The following is a 25,632-nucleotide window of genomic DNA, read 5'->3' as shown; positions in this document are numbered from 1 at the left end:
GTGGTCTCTGGTGCAGCCAAATTTGAGCCCTGCCAGAGCAGCGTGGGACCCTCCAAGCTCAGATCTCTGCCAGCTTCTCCCCATCTCCCCCTGCAGTCGTGCTGCTCCATTCCCCTGCGCAGCACCCTGCGGCACAGGAATGACAGAGGAGATGGAACCAACCTGTTTTTTTCCCTCTGATTAAAAAAAAAAAAAGGAAAGAAAAAAAGAAAACGCATCAAGACGGACTTCAAAACAGCCAAAGTGCCACTGGGATTTCAGAAGACTCTGTCTCCATCGGGCGTTTTTGCAGTGCCCATGCAGACATGCATCCTGCCAAAAGGTTGATGAGCCCAGCTGTCAGGTATGCAAACGGTTAACAATCTGTGGCAGGGGAAAGAGTCTTTTAATCTATGTAGCAGTAAGAGTGCATCATCCATAAACGTTGCAAAAATCTCTTCCTTACAAGAAAACCTGTCCAAACCACGAAATCCTGCTCCACCAATCTGGAAGATGTAGAAATACATCTGGAAAATATGCAGACACACACGTCTGTTGCATGGTAAAAAGAGATGGCACAGGGAGTAGATAAAAATAACATGCTTAAATTAAAATAACAATTAGAAGAGCTTGTGCTGGTTGGGGTTTTTTTTTGTTTTTACTATGTTATCATAATTTGTCAAAATTGCAAGCATTTATCGGTTCATAGCCATGGAGCCCCCGTTTCCGAAGTCCCATCTGCTTCTGTAGATCTCAAACTCATGCATAAGTCATTTTTCTCACCTCAAAAAATCATGAAGATTAGTTTAAAATGACAGAGAAAAATAAATTACATGCTAGGTTCTTAACCACTTTTCCAGGCCAGGTAAATAAACCAGCTCTAATTATTAATTTCCTGGAGCTGCTTTAACAAGGGGATATGTTTATGCCTCTTCCACGCGGGTGTGGAGAGAAGGAAATGAGGAGAGCACATCAACTTAGCACAGACACCGACACCAAAGGGGGCCAATCCTTTAAATCAAGTCTACGTTAGCAAACACTTTGTCAACGTTTTGATGACTACAGATGCAGTCTTTAAGATCCAGCTGCGCACATGCTAGAAGAGGCATTAACAGTATGTTTTTAGCTGGCAATAATGCGACGGCGCCCTTTATAAACCAGAAACAGCTCAGTGACACAGACACAAACCCCAGCACAGCAGGAAACTCAAATTAAAGCAAATTTGCTGTAAAAGTGAGGTGTATCCTATTAACAGACACAGAAGGAAGTTGCTGGAGGATTTTTACATCATGTGGTGTTATTTATTATTTTTTTAAAGATGCACTATGAATGGACATGGGCTTTTTTTTTTTTTTTTTTTTAATCTTCAGCCAGTTGCTAAACCTGGGTTAAAGTTAGTGACTTTTCTGGAGGCCAAGAATAGCAAAAGCTGATCCCTGTCATCAGTTTGACTTCAGGGAGGATCTGGAGGAAAATACCAGCACCGTCTGGGATTTGGAGTGATTTAATCCCTCCAGGCAGCGTCACACGCTCCATCTCCTCCATGCCCATCCGAAGACAGGAGGATTTGGGCATTTACACTGAATCAAGATCCAGCTCATCGGGATTCGTTTCAGGCCAAGTGAGCAAATGGAAGCAGAGCCTTTGGTTCCCCAAGGAGCGTGATTTATCCACCAAGACAAACCTCAAATACCAGCCTTTGAAATCACCCCGTTAATGTACACATTAAAGTCCCGTTAATCCATAACTCGGGTTATGCGAGTAGCTACCATAACCTCCCTAAATGCATATTCAGCATGCGGGACACCTGCGTTGCTCGTGGATATGTTTTTGACTGGATGGAGGAAGAGCTGTCACACTGGATCCCACTTGCACTGCAAGAAATAATTGGAAGACAATAAAATTCAACAAATGGGGAAAAGCACTGGCTGGGGCCCACTGGAGTTTGGGTTTGGGATGCTGAGCTCCGGAGTTTGTATTCCAAGGTGGGCAATCACCCTGTCTGTCCATATCATGCTCTGTTAGAGCCACTCCTTTGCTTGATAGAGTTGTTGTTCTTCCACGGAAACCCACTTCCAACAGACCTGGAATTCACCCAGTCTTCCAATTATCCTCAGAGTCAGTCCCTTGCCACCAAAGGCTCTGCTGGGGAGCGTGCACACAGCATCAGATGAGAGAAGCAGGGAGCACTTAGCACACGTCATGTCCATGCACACAAATAGAGCTATCATAAGTTTAGGTTTCCCTGTATAGACTTTTTTTTTTTTTTTAAATGCAAAAAGTCCCATTTTTGTAGAAGCTGATGTTTGCTTTTCTCCTGTTCTGGAAAATCCACTCTCTGGACAAGGCAGCATCGTTTGAGCAGGGTGTTAGGGCCCTGGGTATGCTGGACGCGCCCACCTAAACACATGCACGCAAACATTTCACTAGGAAAACCCTGGGAAGATGTAGGTCAACATTCTGCGTGGATGTATATTTGTACCAAAGCTGTATTTCCTCTATTTTAGAATAACAGCAAATGATAAAAGATTCAAACAGTTTCTGCTGAAATAATAACAAAAAATAATGTTCTTGGAAAAGTGCAAATAGGCTGAAATAGTCTCAAGGAAGAGTGAGCACGTTTGGCCAGTGCTGCTCTGAAGGAGGTCAACTGTCCAAAAGCTGCGGCAGTCTGAATTCAGGAGGTTTTTACAAAAACCGGCACCTCTGCGAGGCTGGCGGAGTAATTCCTGAGGATGGTGCCTCCGTCAAACACACGGGCAGTGCTGGTGTCCATCCACAGGTGCCCTTCTCCAGGCAGGTAGATATCTCTCCACATTTGCCCTTTTTCTGTTATTGGGGCAACCAGGACCTGCAGCGGGGGGGGGAGCGGGGAGGAGAAAGAAAAAGAAATTTAGCACATGGAGGATTAGCTGGGACATAGTGCTGGCTGCCCCCAGCAAACCACGAGGCCGAAGGGAGAAGCGAGCGCCCACAGAGATCGGGAAGGTTGGCTCATGAGAGTATCCGTCCATGCAAGCAGCAGAGGCCGAAGTTGCTAAGTGCAAGATTTCCTGAATTGCAATGAGGAAAGATGATGCAACGGCCTTCACTTGACCGGATCGGCATCATTCCTGCCTGCAGAAGCCCCTAGAGTCTGTCCAACTCACATTTCAGAAGACCTGAACTAAAAAAAGCCATGAGAAGTCTGTGTTTCCTGCAAACCAAAGCTGCTGGGCTGAGCCGGACAGAGCGGGTGCAGGCAGAGCAGGAGCAGAGGCTGGCCGGTAAGTCCCAGGCGCCTCGGGTGGGTTCAGGCTCGCACAAGCAGCTTCTGCGGGGGTTTTACAGGACTGTGGTGGGAATTGGCGGCACAGAGTCAGGGTGAGAGACATCCCCGTGCCGCGTAGGGGATTTGTGGCAGCGTTGGGAATTTCTCTTTCCTCCCATGATGCCGGGCTTGGAAGGATCTGGTTCAGGCAGAGCCTTTGATATGACTGAAGCAATGAAGTCAAATACAATCTGGAGTGAAACCAAGCAGAAACTTGTATTTCAATTAGAAATGAACACGTTAGAGGGGTGGGAGAACAGCTTTAACTCCAGGGTGCTAAAAAGGAGGGCTTCCAAAGCCCTCTGCTCGGGGCTGCTCTCCAGGCGACTTAACCCTTCCTTCACAGCTTTCCTGTCCTGCATTTAGAAGGATTTTGTGTTTCAACCTCTCAGACTAATTAAGTGGTGCAGGTTACATAAACTCTAGGAGAAACTATACAAAATGTACACCATGACATAAACTATCTCAAGCAACAATCGCATTTGATTTATCATTCTATGGCCTCAAGGCTCCTTTGGAGATTCAAGAGATTAGCTCCTCAACGCCCTCAAATGATCATGAAAAATCTCAGCCGGCAGCCTTGGCATATAGGTAATTACATTTTTAAAAAAGCATACAAAATGAGAGCATTAAAAATTTGCTTTTGGGTCACAAATCAGTGAGCCCCATTCAGAGAAGAGGCATAAGGAGAAGTGTGCTCTGCTCGCTCCTCCCCAGTGTCCTCACCAATGTAATCCAGTCTCCAAAGAATGTTAGAGAGAATTTTTTTTCTTGGTTTATGGGAAAAGAAACCTTTTACATTACTGAAGTTCTCTAGTTGGTGATGGTGGTGTGAGGAGAGGGGTCCCTGAGGTCTTTTCTCCCCCTACTGAAAAGGCAGTTTCCAGTATTCTGAGACTGCTTATTCCTGATAAATTATTCCACTTCAGAAACTGGAAGAGGTTTTTCAGGGCCCTAAAGTAAGAGTTTTACAAGAAAAGCAAAGCTTTGCTGAAAAGAAAAAAGCGCAAAACAAACCCAGCTGCTTTGGCTTAGATTTCAATCTGCTTGAACACTGAGGCTTTGATTTGTATTTGTGCAGAACTGGGTTCACATGGTGATGATGATGAAAGAGGAGATGATAGGAAGAAAAATTAAAACTCTAGCAAGGCCATTAAAGGGAAAAAAAAGGCTAAATAGTGAAAACTGTATGAAGTTTCTGGATCAGTCACTCCTAAACCCCATTTTTGGAGGTCTCGGTCAACAGCAAAGAGCAAGCGCTTGGGACTCACCCTTGCATCCCCGAGCGATGCTCCTTGGTCGCCTGGCAGCATTGTCCCAAGGAGACATTGTGGTGTGTGGCCAATCTGGGGGACACTTTCGGACCCTCCTGGCCTTGATAAATATATTTGGCAGCAAGGCCTGGATTCTGTGCCGCTTGCAGCATCCGCTTTTGCCAGGCAGGCGGCGGTGACCAGCAGCGATGCTGCGTCACAGCCACAAAACAGCACGCACCAATAGATTTTGCTGAATCAGTGCAACTTGTCTCTTTGCTATTATATTTTAACATGCTCTGCTGGCAGGATTCAATAGCGGTCAGCTCCAATTCGCTTTCCCTGAGGTGGAAATTTGCTCGTGAGTGAGGCTGGAATATGGCTGTGCAGTGTTAAATCCAGTTTCAAGACCTCTAGTCAAGGATCAAAAACTCCCCGGCCGCGGCAGCCCTGCGCCGCCGCGTCTCAAAGCCGCTTGCACAAACCCCAAGTTGTTGCAGTCCCATCTGCTCGAAGGGAGCAGAGAGATACTGGCTTCCCTTCATAGCCAGCAAAAATCTGACATAAAAACTCTTTATTGAGCACTCCTGCTAATTTGACAGATAGATCATCCGGCCGGATTCAGGTTGAATGTATGCTGCCAAGAGATCCGGATTAACGAGATCTGGAAGTAACGAGTGTACAAATCACAGCCTGAAAATCAGATTTCAAAGCAGGGCTATCCTCCCAGCCCAGATTTACCCCCCAAAAAACCCTGGGGTGCAACTCAGGGGGGGAGAGGCTCCAGCAGTAGCACAAAGCCACGTTCATCAGCACCCTGCAGCAGCTGCTCGGACTGAGGGATGATGTTCAAAAGGTTTACCCCAGTGCCCTAACACTTATTCTTGCCTCAGACCATACTGGGACAGAATCACCCTGTGTATTTTCCAGTAATTTATTATTAATGATGCTCCAAATTGCATCAAAGCCATTTTTGGAGTGCATCTCTGTTCTTCCAGCTTCCAAAAATCAGCTTGGAAGTCAAAACATCCCCTGTCTGGGCTCTCCCGCCACAAGCCCAGGCTCTTGAGGGGAGGAGGGGGATAAAAAACAAAATCAGACAAGCTTTTTGCCGGCCTGACATCATGCTTTATCAGAAATGCTTGGCCCTGGCAAGTTTATGGAGCAGACATCACCTTTTACCGTATTTTAGGAGCTTTCAGCCAAGCCATAACTTTGTGCCTCCTGGGAGACGGGGCTGAAGCCGCTCCGACCTTCTCCCCCTCCCCGAGTTTGCGATATTTCACTGGGAATCTCGCCTCACTAGCGCAGACCGCATTTCTGCCTCGGCCGATTCAATTGCATCAGGGATTTTTCAGTTCGAGTGATTCTGGGGGAAAGAACGAAGTTTTAGCTTGCTCGCAGTTACAAGCAGTCAGCACCGTGACTGCCCCGATGCCTGCTCTACAGCGCGTCGGAGCCGCAGGAACGCCTCGGCTCCCTCCAGCCTCTGCGCCTGCACGACACTGGTCTAAAATTCGTTTGTGCCGAGGGTTTGTATTTTCAAAACATCCCACCTGATTATTTGAGCTCTCTACTTTTTAAGAGGCAGCAGAAAGACATTTTAGCAATCTTCTGCAGTGAAAGTCTCCTTAAAAAAAACCCCACAACCCAAACCAAACAAAAAACCAAAAAAAACCCACCCCCCAAAACCCCCACACAAACCAACCTAGAAATTGAAGCTGCAGAATTTGTGCTAAGAACCTCAAGCGTGGAAATCAGGTATTGCAATATCTGTTGGAGGTTGCAAGTAGAGCCTGAAAAGATAACTCTGCAGCACAAGCTGCTTCTCTATTAAAACAAGAAACAAACTCCTATTGAGCTTTGCTTTTGGGTTTGGGATATTTCTTAAGGAGACGATGTCCCCATCACTAGCAGCGTCCCCACGTAAAGACAGCCCAACACGCTGCAAAATGAATCCGGCGGGATGAACAGAGGATTATGCTTTTAATGAAAGAACCTGCAGGAACTGCCGAAATCTTGAGCTGCTAGGATCCTGCACCCCGGCAGAGCAGGAGGGACAAGGATAAGGAGATGCCACCGCACAAATAAAAACTCTCCTTACAAAAATGGGAGGATGAGGCACTATTTTCCTTAAGGAGGGTCTTTTTCAGAAGGTCTGAGTGGCCTTTCCAAGACTTTTTTTGGTTTAAAGCAGCCATAACTCACGTTATATGTCATGCCATCCATGTGCTAAACGAGCACTTCACAAGCTGTAACGGGATGAGAGGGACGCATTTGCAGGGAGGGCGACAGGAGGAGCTCCCCCGACACAAGCCACAACCAAAGTGTGCAAACACCAGGCTTGCAAGGAGTATTTACAGCGTGAAATCACTGAAATCTGACCGGGCAGGGGAAAAAAGAAAACTGCGGGGAAACAGATGCCAGCCACGTTTAAATCGCTACTAGGAAAATGGATAAAAACATCAATCCATCTTAAACGTGCCACAGGTATCTTGATAACATTCACCTAACTCGCGGTGGCCTTATCGATTTGATGGGCTCCATTCAAAGCACTCATATGGGCTGAATAAATCCTCACTATAGCTGCCAGTGGGGTAAAATATAGATTCAAGTGAGTAAATCCCATAGGCAATATGTGGATGGGCGAGCTCAACTGGGACACTGATGTGAGCCTGAATTTGGGCCCCAGGGTCTGTACTCTCTGCTGCTCCCCATCTGCTCTGGGTTGCGTTGGATTAGGATCGAAAAACCCCGAGGCGCGGCTGGAGGAGCTCCCCGAGAGGAGCAGGGAGCTGCACGTTGCGCTGCTCCTTGGCTACTGCGGGCTGTAGCTCCAAGAAATGGGATTAACAGCCCGAAAAGAGGGGGGAAACGAGCAATGCTGACCATCAGGAGGTGTCTTCCGGCAGAAAGGACTGAAAAATATGTTGATATTAAAAAACAAAAGGAAAAAGAAAAAAAAGAGGCTTGTTGACTCTTCATTTTGAATAAATTGCAGACCTGCAGGAGCCAGCATCAGCCCTTTGGTTTTACACAACCTCTATAGGAGCGCTGGATGCAGGGAGGATGCAAAGAGGCGGATGGGCGAGCACAGGGGGCCCCTTATTTGCCCCCAATTACCCTTCGAGGGCATTCAGTCCCTGCGTTTCCTACCTCATCTCCAATGAGAAATTCATCCTCTATGGTAAAAGCGGTTGGATCTGTGGGACTGAGCCACCACGCCGGCCGGAAGATGGGGTACCCCAAACTAAGCCATTCCTCACTGTATTTTTTGAGGAGCGGCACAACGAAGTCCCGGTGCCTCTGTATGCATTGGCGGGTAAGATTCAGGGCCTGCAGGGTGGGGGAAGAAAAAGAGAAACCCATGACAAGTCCTTCAGCCCATGAACAGCAAAGCAAGCAGGAATAAAAAGAAAAAAAATATATGTGTATTCCCTTGGGAAGAGAGATTACTGAACCGCAAGGTCCTGATGGAGTTATGGCTGCTGACAAGGTGCACACTGGGTTGATACAGTGGATTTATTCCCGTTTAGGTGCGAAAGCGGGGAACAGTGGCTGGCAGGTGATAGCCGCCGGGGTGTTGACGTCTTTAACCAAAGCGATGAACTCTCTTGCTGCTGGCAAAGAGATTTAATGATGTTTCCCCCTGTGCCCCCGATTTTAAGAATTGCTCTCCCCTTTTATTGCCCTAAAGGTGACATCCCTGGGAAAATGCCTCCAACTGCTTAAAAAGATCTTGAATGTGAACCTGCAGGCTTCACTCTGCTGTAGGTATTATCTCTTTGATCAAGCCATAATTAAACAACTCCAGCAGCAAGAGGGAGGGAGGGAGACATGTGATGATCGCTGTCATTTCTACAGGCGTTGCGGGCACCGGCCCCGTGGCCGCACGTAGCCGTGAAGTATAAAGCCACAAAAACTCACATCAGTTTTGCAGCAAAAATCCTGCTGAGAGCGTACAGCCGTCTGGTTGCTGGGGCAGAGAGCAGGATTTTGTGGGTAGCAAGAACAGGACTGTGAATTTTAGCCTCAGCTTTCCCCAGTAAGGACCTTAATGGCTTTTGGGGGTGTTTCTCATATAAGGGACAGCGTGTCCTCCTCTGCAGGGAACGGGGTACGCACCCAGGCGTCGCAGCAGAGCCAGGGCGGCGTGCTGAAGGCCATCACGGGGAGAAACGTCACGATCTGCAGCCACCGCACGTACAGCTCCGGGTCCCCTGGGGCGTCACCGGCCAGGCTCCCTCCTGCCGGGGACAAGGAACTGAGCGAAGCTGCTCAGGGGCATCTCATCGTGGGACGGCTCCCAGATGACCTCCTCTCCGCGGGGGCAGGACGTGTTACCCCGTTGCAAAAGGAGCTGAATTCTCCCCACCCGTGTTTTTCTTCCTTGAGCACCATCAGCAAGCGTCGGTCAGACATCCCTCTCTGGCCGTTGTAGGACCAGACATGCTGGGGGATGATGTCTCAAGAGTTTCTAAATTTTAGCAGAACATTGTAAAAAGGGATTTCTCTCCTGCAAAGAAAAGGGTCGGGAAAGCGCTGGACTTCCCTGCCGCTTTGATGTGCAAAGATGAAGCGTCACAGGAAAATACTCCTGTAATTTGGATCCCTTCAAATTCGTAGTGGAAAGTGGTGGAGAAGCAGAGAGCTGCTGACTAATTAATCAGAAACACGTAGTGGAAGGGCAGTTCCCCTCTGAAACACCGGAGAGGGGCTTGGGAAGGATGGGAGAGGATGGGCTGGGACAGGGAAAGGGAAATGAAGCCCTTGGGGCTGCAGCGTCCCTAGGAGCCATTGCTCTGAAAATCCAGCGCAGCTTCCCCTAGAAATGGCACAAAACCCCCCAGGGCCGAGGGCTCCCCCGAACTGTCCACAAAGCCCCGTTTCCTCCAGAGGCTTTTCCCACGCCAAGTGGCCCTGCATGGATCCGCTCCCTCGTCCAGCCCGCTCGAAATAAGCCAGTGGGTTCAGCATCTCTTTGGGGAGGGAACTGGCCTGCTGGGATTGCCTGAGCCTTGTTTCCTAAGGAAAACTGGCTAAAAATAGAGGCCAAACTGAAAAATTGCTCAACCACCCCCTTTTTTCAGGATCGTCTTTGCAGCTCCGCTCTCTGGGTCTGAGACGTCACGTGCAGCCTCTGGTGTTTGGGGCCTGTTGTAAACACAAACAACCCCGTCACCTCCAAGCAGAGGGGAAAAACGAGCTGCTTGGCCCCAATTAAAGGATTGTTTCTCGACTTACTATAATGTTTTTATTTAAGGATTTCTCAAACCATTGTGCTTTGGAGCAGAAACGCAAACTTGGAGCAGGGCTGCTGGTGTTTTAGGAACATCTCTTTCCCGGCCAGGAGCCTGGGCACGCAGTTTCCCGGCTGTGGGCTCCCTCCTGGCTTCTGCCGGCTGGGTTTTAGCTCAAGCAAGGCTGCGAGGAGCAACGGGCTGCCCTCCGCCTGCGGTCACGGAGCTCTGCGAAGGGCGTCCCCAGAGACCTGCCTGCTTCTGGGGCTGCCTGTTAAAATTTACAACATGTTTTTTTGTTTTCAATTCCTCAGTCGATTCCCTAGTAACCTTCAACCCAAGCAAGTCAGCACGGCAGAAAGTTGGGTACCGGGAACAAAGTGCTTCAAGCCTTCCTCTAGCACACCTCAGCCAGCTGGTGCAGACATACCTCCCGTGCTCCTCTTGCCTGAATAACTGCTGCACAAATCTCTGCAGAAAGGCCAGAAATAGGGGAAAAAGCAGAAAAGAAATTATTACCTACTGCATCGGGGATGAAGAAGTTGTAGCCCAAGAGGCTGTAGTGCAGCACGGAGGGAATAACCCCCTTCAGCCCAGCGTGGCTCCAGTCCGAGCGCAGCGGGCTCATCTGGACGAAGAGCGGTAGATGACTGGATCTGGGGAAGAAGCACAAAGCCAGCGTTGTTAGGTGGCTCACAGGAGCCAAAACACTCTGATGCCTGGCTGTCTTGGCAGTCGCTGTGGTCAGATAGGGGTTTCTCCAACCCCTTGGCATCTCCGTTGGAGGGAAATCAGTGCTCCCCAATAGCGCTCCCACCCGCTGCGCCTGCCCTGCCGAGTTTGGCAACCCCGATCCTCCTCCTCCCCAAATCCCCTGGTCAAAGCTTTCCTCCTCCTGCCTTGATCTCATGAGGACCACGATTTGGTGGCCCACCTTGACGGCAGCACAGCCACGTGCCGGGTTGTAGCCGTCTTCTTGCTGCTTCTCGTATGGCAACGCCGACCCTGGTGGGAACATGCTCACCAAACACATACCCGTGACACTGGCTGGGGTATCCTGACAGCACCCGCAGCCCCGGGCCCCCCCGGTTCCCAAACCCAAAGCACGAACCTCCTTGCCCCAGGGACGGCCCAGGGGCATGCCCTGCAGGGAGGATTTCTCCTCCTGGCTTTCATTTGTGCTCATCTGTTTCGCATTGAGCGTCTGTCATTCCTGACAGCGGTTTTATCTATCTGCCAGAGGAAAACATTATTTTCCCCATATTTTTTTCATTTTTATTTTTTTTCCATTAGCATTTCTATGCCTTGGGTTTACTTGGGGGGCAGGGGGTCATGTTGTCAAGCAGCCTGGTGTGGGAGACGGTGTTTGTGGTGGCCAAAAAGGGTCAAATCTGGACCTTCATGATGAGCTTTGGCTTGAAAAATGGTCTGGAGCTCATCTAACCAAGGGGGTTTTTTGTCTGAGCCTGCTTGCTCCTGGAGTTTGGTTTCCTCCTCGACCTCCCACTCATTCGCTGACTCCCCAAAGGTCTCCCAGGGACGCTTTCTCATCTTAGGAGGTGGTAAGGCTGACGCGATGGTTTATGAAACACTTCTGGTATGGAAACTGCCCACCAGGAAAGGCATGATCCTGGACGGACTGAAAAATGGTTCAAAAAAGGGCTATTTCCACCACTCTGGTTTTGCAGACGGCTGAGTAAGAGCCTGTCGCCACCTTGGCATATGAAACGCTTTTTCTTTGAAAATGCATTATTTCGAAGTTGCGTTCTCATGCAATTTACCATCAATGCCTCATCCCCAACATGAAATAAGTCATTTTGCAAATAGCCTGCATATCCCTTCGCGTCTGCCAAACGTAAAAATAACTGTGAAGAAAGAAAAGTAATAGTTTTCGGTGCCTTTAACCAAAGGGTCTGGAGGCATGTTACAACTGCTAATTAATAAATTAACCCTGTTGTGGGCTATGCAAGCATGAAAAGTCAGAAAACTGCGGTCGTTTGACACCACAAGCAATTACCAACACAGGGATTTGGCCAAGACTCCAGGGTTCACCCTCTCCCTCCTGCAGAAGGGGCAGCGACCTGAAGTTTGAACGGCCATAAGTGACAAGATGCATTTATCTTGCATCTGGCATGAATGCGTTTAAGCATTTTTATGCTCTGAGTCATTAAAAAAAATAATTAAACCACCCCAAAATAGAGAGGAAGAGGAAATACGAGAGCGACCCCTCCCTACATATTGCTCTAGACCAGCTCCGCGCCGCTTCCCCGGGTGCTGCGCAGCGTCTCGGCGTCCCAAGGGCGTATTTAAAGCATCGCCTCAACCATCTCCCAAGCAGCTCACGCAGCCATCGGCTCCGGCAAAGCATCTTCTCCTGGGTACCCACCTGGCTCCGGCGCTGATGACAGTGGCATTTCCCAGCGTCGCCAGCGCTGCCGCCAGCGCCCCGGTGTATCGGTCGCCCGCCAGCTCGGCGGGAGGCGGGACAGCTCGCTCCAGGAAGGCATTGCCCTCGGCGCCCTCGAAGACCACGTACGCGGCCCCCAGGGCCTGCCGCAGGCGCTGGGCACGTGCCAGGTACCAGCTCAGCGCCGCCTCGCTCGTGACGTTCAGGCGGGCGCAAAGCCGCCCCTTCCACGTGGTCAGCAGCGGGACCTGCGGAGGCGGAGGAAAGCTCGGTCAGGCCCATCAAATATCCCGCCGACCCCGGGGTGCAAGGCTGGGGGATGCCTGCTCTGCCCTCATCCCGCCTACGCAGCCTGTGCCATTGCAGAGCAACGCATAAAGGTGTAAACCCTCTCTGAACCCTCCCCAAAATCCCCGAGTTGAAAAATGGGCATACCATTGAAATTGGCATACCATTGAAAAATTGGCATACCATTGAAAAATTGGCATACCATTGAAATGACTGCAAAAAAGGGAATTGGGGGGGTTTTCTGAACACCGGCAACTTTTAAAAATATCCTTTGGCAGTGGAAATTTGAAAGATGCTTCCTTATGAAACAGGAGAAAAGCTGCTCCCCCAGGCATCGCTTTGCACCCGTAGGGTTTGCCCCCAGCACAGGAGGATCAGGTTGTCTCCCTCCGCGGGTATTTATTCAGCTTTAACCTTGATTTTAGGTTGAGGAGCAGGTTCAGGGCTTGGAGGAGGGTCTCGTACCAAGCAGCCTCCGAATCGGGGCTGCAGGCTCAGCCAGTAGCTCGCCGCCTCGCTGTCCCGCAGCGAGCGCAGGAAGAGCGGGGAGGCGATGCTGGCGTACGGGGACAGCACGATGGAGAGCCGCAGCGGCTGTATCAGGGAGGGGTCCCAGGCCCGGGTCGAGTCGTGCCTCTTCCTCCGCTCCGAGGGCACGTGGTCCTGCGGGGAAGGAGAGGCAGAAGGCGGCGTTTTGTAGGAGCGGCAAAGCCACCGAGCACCGGCTGCTCGGTGTCACCGCCTGCGCAGGGTGAAACGCCAAACCGAGCGTCCCTTCTCGGGGAGGGGAGGCTCACGGCCCCCACCCCACAAAACGGGCGCGTTTGCGTTTTACACGCAGGGATTTAACGGTGCTGAGAGCGGGGCCGACGGCAGCTCTCCGGTTGCCTTCCAAGCCCGAAGGCCGGCAGGACGGGACGTACCGCGGCGGCGAGGATGGCGGTGCAGCGCTCCCCCAGGGCCAGGACCCCCTCCTGAAGACGATGCCGCTTCAGCCTCTTGGCCAGCGACCTCAAACCTCGTTTTATTTTGGCAGCTGAACCCGCCGGGCCATAATACCGCCAGATCGGAGACCTGCGTGGTGGAAAGAGCCGGGGGGGCTTGCACCTTGTGCCGGCACGAGGTGCCTGGGGCAGCGACCGGGACAAGGGCTTCGAAAGCAACCCCACGGCCGGGAGGGAAGGAGCCTCTTACCCCAGGAGGGCCGTGTCCGGCAGCGCCCGCGCCTGCCCCGCGAGCTGGCTGCCCACGTGCCGGTGGGCGGCCGCGACGTCCGGGCTGACGCAGAGGAGGTAGCGCAGGGGCACCGCCGCTCTCCCCGCCGGCGTTTCCAGGCAGAAATGCCTATTGCTCTCCAGGGAGAGGAAGAGGGGCACATCGGGTGCCACTGTCACCGTCACTCCTTTGGGGAGAGAAGCGGAAGATGGTGGCTCAGCAAGCGCCTGGCTCCTCTCGGTCCTCGCGCTGGTGGCCACAGGGACCGGGAAGCAGGGGCAGAGCCTCACTGGTACCAGGACCTCCCGGGCTGATCCCGGGCACAGATCCGGCCATGCAAGCAAATCCCCACTCTCTGCTTCCGCTATTCCCTTTTAACCTCCAAAATGCCTTTCAAAGGCTGAATTTGCTCCATTTCTTGCCTTTTTGCTCTGCATTCAGCTTAGGCAGCGGCTTCAGCTTCATCAATGCAGGGCAGCTGCAGATCAATCGATTAATTTGGGGGAATATCTGAAGTTTGGCATTCTGCGGAACAATCCAAATATCCACCCAAAAATGACAACAGCAACTAAACTCATGCCCGCATCCAGCATCCCATAGCAGCGCCAGGGACCCGTGGGCTCAGGGCGAAGCCACTCGAGTGGAGCTGGAGGATGCGGCAACGGGCACAGATCCCTGCTTAGAAAACCAAAACCAAACCACAAACCAAACCAACCAAAACCCCCACCAAGAGCAGGGGATTTCCCTGGGGCGACTTGGGCCAACCCCGTCCCCTCAGGCACTGACTTGTAAACGCAGCTTAGGCGCGCTGAGGTTTCACATCGTGGCCCTTTCCACGGGGATGAGGCAGCGCGGGATCCGTCCCTCGCGTCCTGCTGCCAGTTGTCGTTACCTTTGTAGGATATTTTAATGTCGGAGACATCTACCCTGCTTTAAACTAGTTGCTTTCTGGATCAGGAGCGGGATGAAGAAACACAGGGGTTAAAGCAATAGGACTTTGGGCAGAGAAGGATGCGATTACCTGTCGAGCCTAAGAAGTACCTCTCCAGAACAGGCCCGTAGCCAGCCGGGTTTTTGCTGAAGTCGCCGCTCACGAAGGGCTGCGCGCGGCTCTCGGCGCCGTTGAGCGGCCAGCGCTGGGCGCGGATGCTCGCCCCTCCGTACCAGGAGACGTTGGCCATGGAGAAGCAATCCTGCCGCCAAGAGAGCATCATCAGATGGCGAGAAATGCCTCGAGGTGAGGACGAGCGGGCGGATAGTTGCATTTGGAGAGGCAAAACCCCTGCGTGTTATTGCAGTGCTGCCAGAGCAGTCACGGGACAGGTCTTTTCCCAGGAAGAAAAATCCCAGCCCCATGAGATTTGGGCGTTTTATGCAAAAAGCGGTGGGTGCTCACTCTTTGCTTTCCGCATCCGACCCGGTAGAAGATACTCGGGTTTAAGTTTTTTCTCCACAAGAACAAGAGCTGGGCTTCCAGGTACCAAAAAGAAAAAAAAAAGCTGCAATTCTGTCTGACCGCTTGATTTCTCAGCCTGCAGTTTATTAGAGTTATCGAATGGCGTAAGAGTAGGAAGAGGAAAAAAAAAAATTGTAGCGAGAGTCAGTGGTGCAAATTATGTGCTTCGTTTACCTCGAAGAACAAAAAAGTCGTAACTTGCTAATTAAAGCCAAAGACAACCATATTTCTTCCTCTTCCCGTTACGTATCTGCCCGCGTTCAACATGCGGCCAGGTGGAGGAATGGAAAAATCCCACCATGGGAATAAAAGCTCTATGCCTTAAAAATTATGGTTTCCTTTAAAAAAAAAAGTAATAAAAAATTGCTGTGAAGCAGCCTGGTGATCCAGAGGTGACGCGACACCCTGCGCCTCGGAGAGCCCCCGCTTACATTGCTGCACCCGAGCGCCATTATCAAAAATTAACGGGGTTTTGAGTTGCTGGTGAAAAGATGCTGAAAACGGTTTAAGCGAAGAGGCTTCGCAGGCGCGTGTCGCTGCAGGACAAGGGTGGCGGCGGAGGCGGAAAATTCAAGGCAGCGGCTTTAAAATGCAGCAACGGCGCTTCCACAAACCCAGCTTGGAAAAAATCTGTTTGTTTGGGTTTTTTTTTTTTTAAAAAAAGAACTAAACCCCTCCTAGCTACTTTCTGCAGCATTTCTGGGGTGAATTCACAGCCTGCATTTGCAGCTATCCCCACCTGCGTGCACGCAGGGAGATTTTTAACCCCGTCGCGAGTGCTTATCTCAACAGCACCGCAGCGTCCCCGGGGTAAATTCTGGGTTTTCCGCTCTCTCCCGAGGCAGAGCCCCCTCTTCCCCGAGGGCTGATAGTAACAAGTGCTTCCCTCAGCGAGGCTGAACGGGTTGGGGTGTTTGGGGCGCTTCTCATGGGGCTGGCGGGGCAGCGGAGCAACGAGCCGGCTCCAAAAGCTGCTGGTCCCAGGGGACGTCCCCATCCTTGACCCACCTCCTTTCAGAAGCCATCGATTTTCCCTTCAAAGCCTCTAAAACTTTCCCCTTTCTGCCAAAGCAGGGGGTCAGCAGGACTCAGCATCCCGCCTACGGGCTCCCCCGAAAGCCTCGGATTTGGGGCTGCGGAGGGAGGCTGGGACGGGCGGAGAGGGACCCAACAGCCTCCCAGCCCAGCACAAGGGACTTTACTCGCCCGACTCAGCGCTCCCGGAGCCCTGAGCTTGTTTCTGCCGCGGGGCAGAGAGAGGTTAAGGCTCCCGCTGGGGTGGGGAGAGGAGATGTAAATTATTAAAGTGGAAACCCTGGAGGCTCAGAATAGCTGTACCGGGCTGAACTAGTTACACCAGCTGGGAAGGAGGGGGGGAAAGCCTATTCTTCACTCTTAAAATTCGCTGGATCCTATTTTCCAATAGTTTGGGGGTTTTGTTTTTAGGGTTTTTTGGTTTGGGTTTCTTGTTGTTGTGGGTTGGTTTTTGTTTTTGGTTTTTTTTAAGTGGGGAAAAAACCCTTTTCCATCTTGCTCTTCCTCTCAACCACCCCAAAACGATGTCAGCAAAGGAAAACCAGCCCCGCACGCAGCGGTAGCATTCAGGCAACACCTTCCACCGGCCCAAAATCGTCAACAGGCGATTTACGGCTCCAGGGGAAACATTCCCCGTCCCCGCAGGATCCCACCCGCTCCCTCGCCTGTCCCCAGGGCTCCCCACAACGGGACACCACGGTCTGACGGGGTTTTTCCTTCCCCTCCCTAAGGCTCGCTTTCAGAGTCTGCTTTTATTTAACCGAGGGAGAAAACTGGGAAGGATACAAAAAAAAAAAAAGCCCCCATAAATTTTTGCAGCAGCGGACATGGATTAATCCCATCCCGAGAGAGCCGCCACATTGTGTCTGCGGTTGGAAGAGACCTTTCCGAGCTCCTCGCGTTTCTTGCCAACATTGTGATCTCAAGCAGTTATTTATTCAGTCTCTATATAAACACGGTTCTCCCACCCTGGGGTTACCAACGCGGCACCGGGAGGCGGCGGCCGCGGCCCCGCGGGGTTTTGGGGGCTCAGCATCAGGGCACGAGGCTTCCAAAGGGCCTTTTCCCACCCGGGACCTCCAGCTACCGGAGGCTTTGGAAGATGGGGTGCCCCCGACCGTGGTGCGACCCCATAACCGTGCTGGGAAATCATGTGTTCGGGCCAGGTCCTCCCCGCTTTGGCTCGTTTTACCCCAAACACCATGGTTCAGAGAAGGGCACGGGGGTCCCCGTTACCTTCAGCATCACGTCGGGGCGCAGCGGGGTCCAGCGGACGCCGTAGCACTCGGTGGCAGGGGCTGGCGGGGGCTCGAGGGAGAGCCGGAGCTCAGCATCCTCCTCCCAGGCGTAGCAGAACTGCCCGCCATCGTGCCAGCAGCGGTCCCGCGGCGGAGGTGGCTCGGTGGCCGGCACGCCGCCCACCGCGATCACCGCCACCGTCCGCCCTGCCGGCAGCGCCCGCAGGAGCAAGGCACCCCGCCGGCGCTCCCACAGCATCCCGCCGGTGCGGCCCCGCAGCACCCACTCCTCCGGTGACTGCTCCAGCGCCTGCCAGGAGATGATGCCGATGGTCATGGTGAAGAAGACGGCCACGCCGAGGCAGCCGACGGCACCTTTCCAGGGCTCCGTCATCTCCCTGAAGCCCGAGGTCCAAGCGGCATCGGGGATTTGGCCGGTGGGGCGGGCGAGGGGCATGGTGCGATGACAGGGGATGCTCCGGCTCCTCTTTCTCTCCCCTCCTGTGGCAGCACAAGAAAGAAACCCCTCTTCTTGGATTGCTCCAAAAGAATATTAAAAAAAAAAGTTTTAAAAAAAGTTAAGCTGCAACTCTTTTCTCTCTGCAGTGATCCGAAGGCAAGAGAAATCTCTTTTGCAGCCTCTCTCTGCTCGCTGCCGCACGGCAAATCCCGCTGCTGGGCTCGGCGCTGGCTGCGACGGCAGCTCAGCCGCAAAACCCCGTGCCGGGTGTCAGCTCAACCCCTTGGCACGGCCAGTGGCATCCGCTCGGCAACGCCGTCCGGGGCCGCGGAGAAGCACACGCGTGGCCGAAAGCCACGGGAGGGGAGACGGGGCAGCAGCCGTTGGGAAACGAGGCAGTGCTCAAGCCTCCGCGGAGCTTTGGGTTTTTGCTTCACCAAGCCGCATAGCTTTGCTTCTCGGTTTGCGAAGCAGCAGTAAATAGCCTGGGGGGTGCAGAAAGAAATATTGCAGGGGTGGTTAGAGAAAGAGGGGGGGACGCAACGCTGGTTTTCCAGCCCCCCTCCCTCTTGCCTGTAAAAGTATTTGATTAACGCACAGAGCAGGGAGAAAAGTTACCCGCGGGCACGGTCTGGCGGCGCTGGCCGAGCCCTCGCTCGAGGGAGCGGGCACCCGGTGGCCCAGCCGGCCAAGGGGCCACCTGCGGCGACGACCCGCAGCGGGACCGGCTTCTCCCCGCGTCCCAGCCTGCCCCGGCCGCTGCCGCCTCCTTCCAGCCTGCCCGGCTCCTGCGCTGCCTTTTGGGGCCCAAAGCCCGTCGGGGCCGGTGCCAGCTCTCCCCGGCTCAGCCCCCGCACCCCTCGCACCCCCTGCCACCCCCTCCCAGCAAAGGCACGGCTGCATTTCTTTTACCTACAGGCAGACGAAGAGATGCTTTAGCAGCCCCCAAAAGCGATCATCGACGACCGAGCGCTCAAGCCCCAGTTATTTTTCCGCTGTCGGGCTGGACAGCGGGTTTTTCTCCTCTTTCCCCAGGGTAGTTTTTCCTCCCGGCCACGTCAGAGACCTTTATAGCCGAGGCAACTTGATCCAAACAAACCCAAGAGCGTTATCCAAGACGAGACACGGCGTGCTCCCTCCCACCCTGCTCCCCTGCGGGCTGCACGTATGCTCAGGTAGTTACGTTAGAAACAGAGGCAGGAAATTTAAAAAAATACATCTAAAAAAGCATTTATTTATACGGGAATAATTTTAAAGAGATTTTTTGCAAAGTTATTGAGGTGGCTCCGGTTGAGCCCTTACTACAAACCTGCAAATCCACACATGAGAACCGGGGCAGCACTAAGCCACCCCATTCTGCTGCTTTGGCTTTTTCTGTTATTATTATAATATTTTGGAGGATTTTCTCCCTGTTTCTACCCCATGCTAAATGAGCTGCTGGGGCTCCCCTTGGGTCATCCCCAGGGCTGCAGAAATGGGTGCTGCAGGAAAGGGTGCTGCTTGCACCCGAAAGCAGAGCACCCCTGCAGAGGGAAGCAGCCGCCGGGGACCACTGCGATCCCCGGCAGTGCAGCACACTCTGAAATCTGGGATTTCCATCCCCTTTTCTGTGCCCCACGCACTCATCCCACCAGTCCTCCCTCTGCCTGAGGGTGATCAGGGAAGACCTGGATTTTACAAGCAATATTACAACCCGTTGGCTGCCAAGCTATTAAAAAAAAAATAAAAGGGAGATTTGAAAGAGTTTCCCCATTCTGCATCCAGGTGAAACCCCGACAACCCCAAGCCCTGAACCCAAAGACAAAAGCAGTACTCACCCCAGGAGATGCTGCTCTTGGAGGGTCTCAGGACTGCCGAATCCACCGGGAAAGTCCTTGGCCGTGGCCCAGATAAGCCCCTGGAGGGGCCTTTCCCACAGGCACCTCCAGGATTAACTTTTCATTTCAGCTGGGACAATGTCCAGTATGGGATGGAGGGGAAAACGGGGCGATCGTAGCGGGACGAGCATCTCCCAGCCGCTGGCCGGGGCTCCAGAGCGGGGACAAGAGGTCGGACCCAGGATAAGGAGAAAGGATGAGGCAGGCTTCGCCGAAAGCTTGACGATGAGATGGGGGACGATGGTGTCCGTCCAAAAGGGGACCGGGGATCACCTGGGAAAGTGCTCTCTCCAGCTGCCAGGTGAGAGGAGATGATAGCAAAGCTATAGGTGATGGAGAGGGGCTTGGGTGTGAAGTGCTAAAGAAAGGGGTCACAACTCTCACGGGACCCCCCCCAAAAAGCTATCAAGGTTATGGACCAAAAACTGGTTAAAATAAAGGGAAAAACATTTAAAAAAAAGAAGAAGGAAGAAGGGCTGCTTCTTCCACCAAAGAAGTTACGGGCAAGGTCGCAGGACTCGTGCTGCTCAACACATCCCACGGCCTGGAAAAAGGCAACAAGTTCATAAAATCCCATGGTGGTTCAAAGCGATTCAGCTACAACATAAACCCGAGCCGACCGCATTAGTAGGGTGGGATTTGCCACTCTTTTTATGAGGGTTTATAAATCTGTCTGCCCTAGCAAGAGCACGGTTTGGCTAAAAACCATGCAGAAACGGGGCAGAGGAGATCAGAAAAATGATCTTTGGGATGGGGCTGGGGTCCCCTGTGCACCAGGAGGGTTTAATCCTCCGGTCCAGGGTTGGACCCCCCAATCCTCCAGAGGGATGGATGGGGATGCAGTAGCCCTAAAAATTCAGAATTTAGGTAATTCAAATTTAGGTAGCCCTAAAAATTCAGAAAAGCTGCACAGGGATCAGCAATTCCCCATTCCTCACCCCAAAGCGGGCGGGGGGGGGGGTGGGGGGGGGTGTGTGCAACCGATGGGGTTATTTGGCAGCAGCAGCAGCTCAAGGCAAAGCTCTGTCACACGGTGCATGATTAAATCTTGGCTGTGGGATGGCAGAGGGGCCGTGAATCGCTCCAAGACGGGATTAGAGAAACCCGGGGACGGCGAGTCCGGCGGTTGCTATTAGCACGGCGGTGCCGATGCAACGGGCTAAAGGGGGGTGGGCTGCTCCCGGGCGGGATCCCAGGGAACCGGGGGATGTTTTAAAAGTTTTTCTTAAAAAGCAGCTCAAATCTCTTCCTTGCACATCAGGGAAAAATCCTGCCGGAGGCTTCAGCCACTCAATATTTTGCCAGATTAGGGGCCCCACACCAGTTCTGCAAATAGGCGGCTGCGTGGGGGGTTTGGGGCTGAACCCTCTCCCCACCCTCTCATCAACTCCTTATTTTGGGGGGTGGAGGAATAGTTTTTTCCCACCCATCACAAATCGTAGCACGACCTGGCTCCCATGAACAGCTTGAAGCCCTGCTTCGCCTCGGTTAGTCTTCTTCAAACCGCCAAGAAAAGCCACTTCTTGACTGGCCGCAGGAGAAAAAACAGTTTGGGGCGGTTCGCCTGGTTCCCAGCAAGCCGACCTGCCCCTCTTCTCGCAGAGGGATTTTTACCGCTTTACGTCTCCCCCTCTGCAAAATGGAGCATCTTTTCCCCCTTCCTGACTTTGCAGGTCTGAAAAGACCTTGAGTTTCCCATTTTACATCCGATGGGGCTTCCTGAGCCCCGTGGATGCTGGGGGGCCCGTGTGCCACCTCTGCAGGGCTCGGATTTACGACCCCCCCGGGGCTTTTGCTGGGGTGGGTGGGATGCAGCTCCTCCGGGCTGCTGGCGTCCAGGGGAGGGATGGGGTGAGCGCCTGGAAATACATTTAACCCTCCAGCATCAATAAGCAGAGCTCGGGAGTCAAAGCTTTTTGGTGAAACACCCAGAAAACAGGGACTAAGGCTTATTCCCACTGGGATTTAGGATCAGCAGCCCGTAAGAGAGGCATCCTTCGCAGCATGCCCTGTAGATCGCATACTGCAGCCTTTTAAAAATCCTGTCCTTACCTTTCAGGCTGGCTGGAAAAACAGAGAGCAGAGCCAGCCCCAGGGATCTTCCATGCGTGTGGGCAGAGGTGCGAAGCACAGGGTTGCACTTGGAAAGGTCCAGCCCTTACCATCAATATTTTCCTGCAGCCTCGAAGCGCCAGTGATTACAGCTGCAGCTTCCCAGCAGCGCCCAGCCGATACTGGGGGTGTTGGTTTTTTTTTTTTTTAAATATTATTATTTTAAAAAAAATAAAAGAAAAGAAAAAAAAGATAAAGATGTGTGGGTTGGCCAAGAACAAAAGAAAACGGGTGGGAGCAGCAAAGCTCCAGGACTTGGCCTCTCTCCTCGATGTTCCCTGGGGGGGAGCAGCCTCATCCCCCAGGCTCGGGCCAAGCTCTCGCTGCGGGGATGGCTCCTACCTTACCTTAAAAGCCTACACCCCAAACCCCGTTTTTTTCCATTATATATACGAGCCAGGAGATGCAGTGATGAGCCTAAGCAGATTGCCCGAAGCTTGACAGCACGGATGTACCTGTCCTCCTGCCCTCACCTCCACCGTGGCACCTGCCCGTGGTTTACCTGCTGCTTCCCAACCTGGAGGAGATGCCCTAAAAATCAAAGCCAGGGAGAAGCCAGCGGATGCGCGGTGCTGGGTGTTTTCCTTCAGCTTTTCTCCCTGTTGCAGTTCCCAGCCTTTCCTTTCAGGGCCAGCAAAAGCCTTCGGCTGTGCTGAAATTCTCTGTGCCGTACAGAGCCGTGTGCTCCTTAGTAGAGCAAAGCTATTGAACAGTTTAAAAGAAAAGAGGGTGATATAGCTCCTGAAAACCCTAAATCTCAGCCCCAGATTTCCCCCTGGAAAGCAATCCCGAATTTCCACGAACTCCCAGGCAACTTTGCAGCTATTTATAATGGCAATAAAACAAGCAGCAGGACTCGCATGGAGGACGTGGGCATATAAATAGTAACAGCATTTGGAATCCACTGCTGGGGACTATTGTCTTTTTCCCACCCCGCGTCGGGTCTGCCTGAACCGGGAGCACCCAGACGCGAGAAGTCGTTTGCATCCCTCCGCAGCCTGTCTGAGCTTTAAGCGTGGTCTCGCGTCGAGCAGCGGTTTTGTGGGCTGGGGGACAGCACGGGGCACCCCACAGGTATTCAGCTTCCCGAGATTACCCACGGCCGCGTCACCGTGGCCGTTCGAAGCGGCTGGAAAGTCGCAGGCTCCAGCTGCCAGCACCGGTTGGTGGCGATGGGATGGAAACGGCCCCCGTGTGCCCCTTCTCCTCCCTCTCACCCCAGGCAAAGCCCGATATTTAGGCAATTCCCAGGGTGGCAGGAACCAAGCCCACGGGCCCAACACACTCACGGCACAAGACTCACCGAAAGCTGCTAATTTGGGAGAGAGGAGCCTCCCGTGCCGAGGAAAACCACCTTTATCAGGCACCTGCCCTCCTGCACCCCCAGACCCAGAAGCCCCCAGGCACCCAGGCTGGGCAACTTAAAGCCAGGAAATGCTGCAACGCCCAGGCAATCTCCATTTTTCTGCTCTGAGCTTAAATCAAAGCAATTCGTTAGAGGAGAGGTTGCACTTGTGTTGTGTCTCTACAAGCAGCACCTGCTTGGAAGATGCCACCAGCAGCTCTGCTCTCCCCTTTGCCCCCAGGAATCAGTTTGGGGCTGCAGCAAGACCCGATCCACACACTGCTTCTCGAGGTAAAGCCTTCAAAAAGCTCAAACCCTCTATATTTTACTAAAAAAAAAACCAAAAACCACAAGATTGACGATAAACGCTGCAGCTGCAATGAGAAAGCAGCTCCACCCCACTTCATAGGCTTATTCTGTGCCCTTCGCCAAGAGACGATCACACCTCCTGCTGCAACCAGCCTGCCCATCCCCACCTAAGCGTGGTTTTATCTCTCTGAGCAAGGCTTTGGCTGCTGGAGTTGAGTCCCAGCCCCCGTAGCTGGCTTAATTTTTGAGGAAGCTCCCCAAAACGGCACAGGGCGTGTAAGCAGAGGAACGGGTACCATAAGGACTCCAGCATCGGTGCAAAGAGCTCCTGCCCTGTCTCACCGAGGAGGGCTCAGTCCGAGTGCAACGTAGGGAAAAAAAGTTATAGGTACCCGTCTCGGCCCACGCAATACGCACACACCTCGCTTTTTCAGTGAGGCGTTTGCAGACGGGGTTAAGGGGAGATGCACGGAGGTTTGGTGTGCCAGGGAGCTGCTGGTGGCGACCGGCAGGAGAGGGAGCTTTTGGGAAGGACGCTTCTGTTTCATTTGCCTCTTCCAAGCTTCCCAGAAATCTGGTAAGCAGATTTGCAGCCTACACGCTCGCCAAATGAAATCACTGTCCTGGAGATGCCTTTTGGATGATGAGACCAAAACTCTTCAACTTCTCTCCGTGGAGCTGAGCCATCACGGCCCCAGCATCAGGCTGGAAGGACTGCTGGCCCCCAGGCGCTGCACAACTCTCTGGACACCCACGGGTGTCCCCCGCTCCCACTCCCACACAGAGGAGTGGCATTTTCCGACGACACACAGGAACATTTGCCCAGAGGATCAGGACGGGATACCCCAGCTCCATCAGTCTCGCTTTCCTGCATGGGTTACGAAGCAGCCCTGAAGCCTGGCCCTCCACAAGGGTGGCATTTTTTTCGGAGGTCTCCAAGGCAAGCCAAACCAAACCTCCACGCACTCCTGGCTTCCACCCCAAAAATCCCCTTAAATGTTATTTTAACGGCCTTGTCCTCAGCAAGGAGGAGGCTGCAGGTCACGCAGCTCCACAGAGCCAGGCACCTACAAGGGGCTGCAAACTGGAAGTCTGGGCACCTCCTTTTTGGGGACCCAAGCTGAACCCACCTCCCTGAGCCTCTAAAGCTGCAGGCTCTGCTCTGAGGAAGGCAGAGACCTTCCTCCTCCTTCCTCCTCTCTTGCCTGAGCCCTGCAGAGCCCCCACCACAGGGATTTAGGGGGTTGCCCCAGTGCATCACCCCCAAGGGCACCTTTAATCCTGGGTCCCCCGAGAGGGACCACCCCAGGGTGACCCGACCCTCCAAGCCCCTTCCCATCCACGATAGATGCGGCACCCTCGAGACTTTGTACCCGAGAGGGGAAACCCCCCCAGGAGAGCCCCTAAAGCCTTTCAGTAATTAGCAGCCCTGATGAACTCCCCCTGGCCTCTCTGAAAGCAGCTGAGCCCGATACTAATGCGGTTTCTTGCTAATTATATCAGGCGAGCAAGGCCAAGCTGCCTCCCGGCCTCGGCAAGGGGCTGCAGGCTGAAACGCGGGCGGCGACCGCACCGAGCTTTTGGCTAAAAACCTTTCTGAATTCCTCGTGCTATAAAAAAAAGTGCTGGGGTTAATTCGGGACAGCGATCCCCGCTGTGCCGAGCGCTCCTCTATTCCCAGAGGCCGGGAGCGGTGAAGGATGCTGTTCCCGGCAGCTGGCCGTGCTTTCTGCTCGCAAGCTGGTCCTCTCTCATTCATCATTTTGAATAGTTCGTGCCAAATAACGTGGGTTTCTGCCGTGCCTGGCATTGCACTGACCTGGAGCTTGAGCCAGCAAGGAAATACAGTCCCTTGGACAAGCCCTGGGGATGTCAGGGACTTCAGTGATGTGCTCAGGGACACCCAAACCTTCTGTGGCATGGTGAAAGGCTCGAGCGGACGTCCGGCATCCCAATGGGTTTTAACTCCCTCTTGAGCTGGGTTGTTAACGTGACCCCGAGCTGCTGGCTTTGGGGGCGGCCCGCAAGGCTGAAGGCTGCGTCTTCATAGCTACCGGGCTCTTCTCTCCCTGTCCCGGCGGCTTCGCGGTCAGGCTGGCTCCGGGCAC

General features: G+C 53.0%; 1 protein-coding gene across 1 annotated transcript; it reads right to left on the bottom strand.

Annotated features, from left to right (window-relative positions):
• Positions 1–1,636: 1,636 nt before the first annotated feature.
• Positions 1,637–17,909, bottom strand: LOC140653608 (SITS-binding protein-like). Its single transcript, XM_072865862.1, has 10 exons — positions 17,420–17,909; positions 14,714–14,885; positions 13,672–13,879; positions 13,401–13,551; positions 12,943–13,140; positions 12,169–12,437; positions 10,302–10,438; positions 8,668–8,789; positions 7,699–7,878; positions 1,637–2,830 (listed from the first exon to the last, which is right to left on the bottom strand). Exons 1-10 carry the CDS (start codon positions 17,876–17,878, stop codon positions 2,657–2,659), a joined length of 2,070 nt encoding a protein of 689 aa, XP_072721963.1. The 5' UTR covers positions 17,879–17,909; the 3' UTR covers positions 1,637–2,656.
• Between the last annotated feature and the right edge of the window lie 7,723 nt (positions 17,910–25,632).

This window comes from Ciconia boyciana, chromosome 6 (genome assembly GCF_034638445.1).
Source record: "Ciconia boyciana chromosome 6, ASM3463844v1, whole genome shotgun sequence".
Lineage (NCBI taxonomy): Eukaryota > Metazoa > Chordata > Aves > Ciconiiformes > Ciconiidae > Ciconia > Ciconia boyciana.
The sequence above is the reverse complement of the archived record's forward strand: the minus strand, read 5'-3'. Positions and strand labels throughout refer to the sequence as shown.